This window comes from Aplysia californica, unplaced genomic scaffold (assembly GCF_000002075.1).
Source record: "Aplysia californica isolate F4 #8 unplaced genomic scaffold, AplCal3.0 scaffold01003, whole genome shotgun sequence".
In the NCBI taxonomy this organism is placed as follows: Eukaryota; Metazoa; Mollusca; class Gastropoda; order Aplysiida; family Aplysiidae; genus Aplysia; species Aplysia californica.
Genome location: NW_004798273.1, coordinates 20,322 through 29,079, shown reverse-complemented (window position 1 = coordinate 29,079; position 8,758 = coordinate 20,322). Strand labels below are relative to the sequence as shown.

The window sequence follows — 8,758 nt, the reverse complement described above, 5'->3', positions numbered from 1 at the left end:
CTACCTACCTACCTACCTACCTACATACATACATACATACATACATACATACATACATACATACATACATACATACATACATACATACACACATACATACACACACGCATGCACACATACACACTCATAAGTTCTCCCTCTCTATTTCTCTCTCTCTCTCTCTTTCTCTCCCCTGTCCACACACTAACAAACACACGCAAACACACTCACACACACCCACCACGCCCAAAGACAGCTTTGCTTTGTCTTTACACTTTATCTCGTGGGTGGTTGGCGGGTGCTGTGGTGTGGTTTGCTCCTTTTCTCCTATTGAATGAACATCTACTGTCTGTCTGTGGAGTCTCCTGATTACGTCATCGGCGTGTCTACATCTGCTCTATTACCTCTGTGCGAACGGAGCAGACACACATATGTGTTCATGTCCCGTCGACATGTTTGTTTGTTTTGGTAAGGTTTTACGGCGCTCGCAATTGCATACGGTCATATGAGCGCCAAGGGTTGGATGTCAACAGAGAAGTCCAATCAGGGAATCAGGCTTACTCTGCTCACCTCTCTAGCCTCGACAGCACAAAGTCTGCTTCGGCTCTCAAGGCACCCCGGAAATAGCAGTTCACAAGAGAGTGACAAACGTAAAAAGAAGTAGAGGAAAATGACGTTAGTAAGGATGACGAAAGAAAAAGCAGCTGTTCCCCTATGTTGTTCCGGCACAGTGTGAGAATGATATTGATAAATAGCCCATTTACAGTTCTACTGTGCATAAGAAAATGTTAATATCCCCCATCTGAGAATGGCCTAAAGACGCTTCAGTCAGTTACACTGCCCTGGAGGGGGGGGGGGGGTCATCGACTTTGTATACGTCTGCTCATATAAGCACTGAAGTAAAGAGGTGTTTCAAGAGAGTGACAAACACGAAAAAAGAAAGGGTAGAGATAAAGATGATAGATGTTTAATAGAAAAGAAAGAGCAAAACGCACTACCAGAGCACCCTCCAACCACCCACGGCATGTCTTCAAACTTCCAAAATGCGTGTCCTTAATGACTTAAGCTACACGCCCATGGGATCAGTCTAAGGTTGTGTTTTCATCGATCTGGTGTAGGCTGTGTGTAGACAAGACGTGCTTGAGGGAGCTATGGCGCTGGCAAGTCTCACAATCTCATACATATTATGCCCTTCTGTGTCAGTTGATATTTTATTCTATTTTATTTCATTTCATTTCTTTTCATTTCATTTCTTTTCATTTTCCTTTCCTTTCCGTTCCTTTCCTTTCCTTACCTTTTCTTTCCTTCCCTTTTCTTTCCTTTATTTTACTTTACTTTGCTGTACTTAGCTTTACTTTACCTTTTTAAATACTTTTCTTTACTTTATTTTACATTATTTTATTTCATTTTATGTCATTTTATTTCATTTTATTTTTGAATAATGTGGATGATCAGAGGGTGCTCTGATTTGGTTTGCTCCTTCTTTCCTGCGAAACATCTATTGTCCGTATCCCTCCTCCATGTCTTCTTTGATGTTACTCTCTGGTAACACCTCTAATCTTTGGCACTTATATGACCCATTTGTGCTACACATGCCATTAAACTTTAACTAAAACTGAAAGGAAAGTTTTTATCAATTTTGTTTTGTTTTGTTTGTTTGTTTCTAATTTTTATTTTTTAAATTATATATTTTTTAACCAAATGTTATACCTTCAGTAACCATGTGAAACCTTCTCACTGACAAGTCAGACAGTTTCCTGTGTTAGATTTACCATCTGTGGAAAGGATTATAACGACTTCTCTTCATCTCTGTCTTTCTTTCTGTTTATATGCCTGCCTGCCTGCCTGCCTGCCTGCCTGCCTGCCTGCCTGCCTGCCTGCCTGCCTGCCTGCCTGCCTGCCTGCCTGTCTGTCTGTCTGTCTGTCTGTCTGTCTGTCTGTCTGTCTGTCTGTCTGTCTGTCTGTCACGCTCTTTTCTTTCTGTTTTATCACCAATCACCCACCAACCAGGCTGGAGATGGTGGGAGGGGGGGAAGGAGGAACAGAGTTATGATATATAAAAATAATATACATGTGTGTAATAATAATTTTATAGGCCACATATAATAATCATAATGATAACCACCTACTATATTTTTCTGTACATCTCTCCATCCAGGAAAAAGACATTTTAGCAGTTAAACCACACCAGAGCGCCCACCAACTACCCACTATATCTCTCTGTACCTAGTGGTTATGATCTTGGACTTGCTACTGTAAGGTCATGGGTTCGAATCCCACCAGGGGCCCAACGTTGTGTCCTTGGGAAAGGCACTTTACTCGAATTTTCCTCATTTCTCTTTGGTAGAAATGGATGCAGGCTAAAGACGGAAAGATCTTGTCAGTTTGTTAATGTTTGAGCGCTTGATCTTCCCGGGAAGTCGAGAATGTTTCAAGATGTTATAAGGTCTGCTGGGGTAATAATAGTTATAGTGTAAAGCGCATAGAGTTTGCTGTTGAGCGGGGATATGCACTATACAAATATGTTATTTATTATTATTATTATTATTATTATTACTTCTTTCCATCCAGGAAGAAGACATTTAAGGAGTAAACGGCATCAGAGCACCCACCAACCACCCGCTATATTATTTTTCTGTCTGTCTCTCCGTCCAGGAAGAAGACAGCGGAGCCCACAGAGAGTGAAAAGATTCTCGCCCACCGGAGCCAGACGCAGCAGGTGAAGCTGGAGGAACGACGGAGACAACAGTTGTACCACATGAAGGTGGAGGCAGCACGGAGGATACAGAGGGCATGGAGACGGTGAGTGAGGGGAGGGAGAGGTTAGGGAGGTAGGGTGAGGAGGACTGTCATAGACAGCAGTTGTACCGCATGAAGGTGGAGGCCGCACGGAGGATACAGAGGGCATGGAGACAGTGAGTGAAGGGGGGTGGATGGAGGAGTGGACGACGTAGACAACAGTTGTACCACATGAAGGTGGAGGCTGCTAGGAGGATACAGAGAGCATGGAGGCGGTGAGTGGGGGGGATGGAATTGTTGAGTAGTGGAGTTAAGATGTATATGTGGGTGTGCCTATGTTTTTGTGCATACATATGAGTGTACATCTGAATGAGTTGAAGAGAGAAAGTGTGTTGTTGTTTGTTCGAGGCACTGAAGGAGATCTTTAAGGTGGGGAGGTAGAGCAACCAGAGACATTCGTACATGAGTTAGTGAATATCCCATTGGAGACTGGAGTTCCCTGGTAATCTTGAGTGGCATCAGTGGCTTATTGGTTAGGCTGCCGGACTCGAAATGGTGAGGTTGCAGGTTCAGAGGTTTGAGCCTCAGCTCGGTCCGACTTTGTGTCTTTGGGAAAGGCACTTTACACGAAATTCCCTTTTGGCTCAGTCCTTTCAAAGATGGACATTAAACTCGGATGTCCCGCTTTTAAATAACGTAATTGTGTTGATAGGGGCGTTATACCCATTCCATTTTTTTGCTTATCTCAAAAAGCAGTTAGAAATCACTCTTTTTTTGCTGGGGCATATTATTAGTCTGTCTACTATCTTGATCAATATATTGTTAGTAAAACTGTTAGAAATAGGGAATGGAAAGAGAAAGAGAATGAGAGCAAGAGAGGAGAGAGAGGGAGGGAGAGGGAAGGAGGGAGGGAGGGAGAGGGAGAAAGAGAGAGCCAGAGAGTGGAAGGACCCCAGTTGAAACTATGTTATTTTGTATTATTGTAAAGCACATTGAACACTTTCCTTTAGTTTAAACATGCTATATAAATGTAATTTAGTATTTGTATTATTTGCCACTGTGATATTCTCTTCCCAGGTATTTCAAGACCAAAAAGTGAGTACTTTTGTCCCATCTGGTTCTTCATTGTAGGCCTAGCCTCTTCATATGGTTGCTCGTCCTTGATTGGGAAAAAAAATGATTGTAAATCTTTTCTGTGATAGTAATAAATGCATTTATACACGCATAAATCCATACTCTACAGCTTTCTGTGTGCATTTTACAACTATTCTTTCCTTGTCAACACTTTCTAGATAATGAATGTGATGGGATGTTTTGTACCTGTCTTTTGGAACTAGCCCACGTTGAGTAGGATAATGTGTCCTTACAGAAAAGTAGATATGTGAGGTATAGTGATAAAATCAGGCGCTCGTTAATATGGTGAAATGGAAGAAAAAGGCGTTCTTCACAAGTTTGGCAATTTATATTGAAATTTTGGGTTTTTTGCTAAATACCTATTCGTTTGTATCAAAACATATTTCCATGTGAACTTTACTTTACTGAAAAACATTCTTTAGAGGCACAAAATTTTCAGTTTTCAAGGACTCTTTATCTATTGAAGTTATAAACTTTGGCGGCCATTTTCTCATTACTTTTACCACTGAAACAGGCTACCCCACCTTCTTCAATCACAAATATCTCGACTTCTATTCAAGCTAGTTGGATATTTTTTCTCAGAGAAAGCAAGGCAAATGAATAAGCTTTCATGTGGTATCAATAACTCCACATGCGCAAAAATTGACGAGTGCCTGATTCCACCACGTCTTGACACATATATATTCGATAAAATGAATTACCCTTTAGGGAGTCGACTTATGTCTTGTCCATGTAAATGCAGACCTGGCAAGTACTCAAATAGCTTTTTCGGGGTTTTTTTATCCTCTCAAAAAATCCTAATGGGATAAGCATTAAGACTGATCTTTTTCCTAAATTCCGTCAAAATTGGTAATTTGCGACTTAGTACACAGTGAATGACGTGAAAATACACTTTTTAACTTGCATTTGTATGTATTTACTGCGCAGGTTTATTTGCCACTCTGGGTGCGTCAAGTAGTCTTGATATACTGGGGTTCTGGAGACTGATTTTTTTCCCTAAAGTTTTAGTTTTTAGGAGGATATTGAGGAAAACATATGTGAGGCATCATAGTGAAATCAGGCCCTCGTCAAAATAATGAAATCAAAGAAATCAGTATTTTTTTTGCCGATGGGCAATTATTTTCTCATTTTCTTTTTTTGGCTCAACAATTTTTATGTCCATTTAAAAACAAATGTTTGTGTGGATTTTACTGAAAAACATTGATTAAAGGCACAAAAAGTAAAATTTCAGTTTCGAAGGACTCTTAGACTATGGAAGTTACCAAACTTGGCGGCCATTTTCTCGCTAATTTTACCTCTGAAACCAGGGGACCCTGGCCTCCTTTACAAAAATTTTGACTTTTATTCAACATAGATAGGTATTTTTTTCACCAAAAGGAAGGCAGAAGAGTAGGCTTTAAGGTAATACCAATAACCCTATATATGCCCAAAAATTGCTGAGCGCCTGGTTCCACCACATCGTGACACATATTATTTTTTTGGGCCATGGAGGGGTTAGCAGGTGTGGTAATGATGAGGTACCTACCCATCAGGCCACAGAGACCAGGGCACATACTCTGCTGTACTCTGTCATAATCAAAAACCTACGTTTGGGAATAAAGATGGTAAATTTTTTTTACCTTACCCCTATCCGTACGTCATGTTTTACTATCGTATCCATACGACATGGTGAACTCTGTTCCCCCATTTTTCAAAGAGGAAATGTTCTCGTTAATCCGGTCCGTACGCTTTGCATAGCAGTCTGTCTAAATGATTTTTTGAGAAATACTAAAAGTTTCAAAGAGATTTTCGCTCTAGAAGTATTCTAAAATGTGAAAAATACAACCCCCGGGATACAAAATGACCCCAGGCGTACGGATAGGGTTAATGTTGGTGTTTTTTTACACTCTCATCAACACATTTAGATCTTTTCGGATTGGGCTTTGATTCTGCCTGTCAGTGCCACCCAAGGCTGAGAGGGATACAACATCCCATCAGAAAGACTGAGATACTTGATAAAAATTATTATCCCCATACGGGAATTGAACTAAGGTCTTGTGCATGTGATGGTGAAGTGCTTAACTGCTATAACACAAATGTCGGTCTGGTAAAATTTATTTGCATGCTATATATACTATATATAAAAACAATCAGGAAATTGGGACACCTGAATAGACATAAGGGTCTTGAACATCTAGCTCTCACTGGCAAAATTGAGGGCAAGCGAGGCAGGGGTAGGCCCAGAACAACATACTTAGGGAACCTAAACAAATGGGTAACAGGGAAAGATCAGGGAAACGTGACTTTTCTGAGAGCATCCGAGCAAAGGAATGAATGGAAAACCATGATCGCCGATGTCAGTCGCAGATCTGGCACTGGATGACGATGATGATATATACTTATGATTTCTGTGTGTTTTGTAATGTTGAGTTGCTTTTTCTCAGAATGGCATGATCGTAATTATGTCACTCGCACTTTTGTGTATTCTGAGACAAAGTCAGTACAGTTTGTGCTACAAGCACAGTGCATTGTGTTAAAAGTTTGCTCTGCAACTATAGATTTTCTGATGTTCACACATGTCAGAGTATAGATGTATTTACTTCATATGTTTTTGTAGCAACAATTTTGCAATTTCACCACACTACACACAGAAATGTTTGTCTTAAAATGTTTGTCTCTTCTTACCTTATCCATCAACAACGCCTTTCTTCACAGGACCAGGACGATACACCAACAGTTTGAGAACTTTTCCAAAGAAGGCGTGCGGAGAAAACGACTTCGCGCAACTCAGGAGGAATGGGAACGACAGATTGCTGCACTCACTATACAGTTAGCTTGGAGGAAATTTTACAGGTGAGAGGGAAAGTTAACCAGGGGGAAATGCTACAGGTGAGAGGAAAGTTAACTTGAAGGAGATTTTACAGGTTAGAGGAAAGTTAAACTGGTAAAATTTTACAGGTAAGAGGAAAGTTAGCTTAGAGGAAATTGACAGGTTAGAGGAAAGTTAACCTTGTAAAGTTTTACAGGTAAGAGGAAAGAAATGATCAAAGTGTTATTATACTGTGTTTAATTTCTTCTTCAAATGTTGTTTTTGTACAGCAGAGTCCACTTTTGAGGAACCGTCAAGGAACAGAATTTTGCTTTGACTTGAAGCCTGCTTTATTCTGTATGTTGAAATAGAACTGATTTTGAGTCTGTTGTGTATTTTAAGGATCTGTTTCTCCTCGCGACAAATATGTTACATGTATCGAAAATTGTGTTTCGTGTATCAGAGATTATGTTATATGTATCAAAGCTTGACCTATGCTTTCACTCTTTTAAATATAACTCTGCTACTTCATGAATCGTGTTCAAGTATTGAAATATTGATAGCAGTGGTGCTGAATTTCCTTATAAATCTGGAAATTTGGATACACTGAAATTTTCTGGATTTTGCCCGACTTCTTTATACAAGATTATTTGACAATATGATCCATAAATTTTTAGTTCCTGCATGAGTGTAAGAGCGGGGGCTAGCACATTCAAACTCATACCCCTGTACTAGTAGGAACAAATCTGTTTTATTTCTCCTTCGGTGAATAAAAGAACAACAGATCTTGAAATTTTAGTGATTTTAGTAAGTTACTGTGACGACTTTTCCCATTTAGGAACTTACCAGTTTCATTAAAAAAAATAAACCAATGTACAAAAGTTTTTAAAATGCGCAAAATATAGGTAGCCAACCCAATACCGGTACTAATGCAGAGGCAAATTTGCCATTTACAAAAAAAAATAAGTTTCATTCAGATATCTAGATTATAGACATAATGTTTCACATGATCTTCAGTTGTGGCAAGCTGGAAAATAATAAACAGGGGGTATAGAATAAGGAGCGGGGGGATGCGGGAAAAAGTGAAAATCAATAACATGGGTGGGGGGGGGGGGGGGGGGGGGGGGGGGGGGGACTATTTTGTTGGGAAACCTATAAAAATAATAGAGACAGTGTCCTAGACGCCCGCTGAAAACAAACACATTTTTCCTCCACAATGGATAGCGTCAGTGGCCTAGTGGTTAGGCTCTTGGACTCACAACCATGAGGTAGTGGGTTTGAATCCCGTCAGTGGCCCGACCTTTTGTCCTTGGAAAAGGCACTTTACACGAACTTTCCTCACTTCACTCAGGTGGAAATGGGTAGGTGAGTTAGTGTTTGAGCGTGTGAAATCAGCAGCTTGCACTGTTCGTTTCCAGAGAACCTGAGAATGTTTTTGAGTGTTCTAAGGTCTGTTTTAGTAAGGTTTTACTGCACTCGCAACTGCATAAGAGCATATGAGCACCAAGGGGTGGATGTTAATAGAGAAATCCAAACGGGGAATCAGGTTTACTCTGCTCACCTCTCTAGCCTCCACAGCACAATGTCTGCTTCGACTATAAAGGCACCCCGGAAATAGCAGTTTACAAGAGAGTGACAAACATACAAAAGAAATAGAGGAAAAATGACGATACTAAAGATGAGGGGAAAAAAAGCTGCAGTTCCCCCTATGTTTTTCCGGCACAGTATGAGAAATACTTTATGGTCTCCTGGGGTAATAGTTATAAAAGCACACAGAGCATATACTGTAGTGCATGGATGGGGGCTATATAAACACAATTATTATAATCATTATTATTATTATTATTATTATTATTATTATTATTATTATGGCTGTCTTGGACAATTTGGATCAAATTGTGATCATCTTAGCATGAAGTAAAACTTTTTCTTTTCCACAGGAGGAAGTTGCTCCGCTCGCTTCACCCCAACCGTCGGCAGCTGCTCATGTGGGATCCTGAAGTGGTCGCTTTGAAGCAACAGGCTCTAGTGAACTACATCTATAGTAAGTTTATGGTTTTGTGTTTCTGTGTGTGTGTGTGTGTGTGTGTGTGTGTGTGTGTGTGTGTGTGTGTGTGT

At 40.2% G+C, this 8,758-nt stretch overlaps 1 protein-coding gene across 2 annotated transcripts in view; it reads left to right on the top strand.

Moving 5' to 3' along the window:
• The window catches only part of LOC101851902 (inversin), a 78,136-nt gene that overhangs the window by 63,962 nt on the left and 5,416 nt on the right, over nt 1-8,758 (top strand). For both annotated transcript variants that reach the window (XM_013089635.2, XM_013089634.2), the window contains exons 19-22: nt 2,635-2,781; nt 3,796-3,813; nt 6,547-6,684; nt 8,581-8,684. In XM_013089635.2, the coding sequence (XP_012945089.1) occupies nt 2,635-2,781; nt 3,796-3,813; nt 6,547-6,684; nt 8,581-8,684 (407 nt within the window). The remainder of the gene's footprint in view (nt 1-2,634; nt 2,782-3,795; nt 3,814-6,546; nt 6,685-8,580; nt 8,685-8,758) is intronic.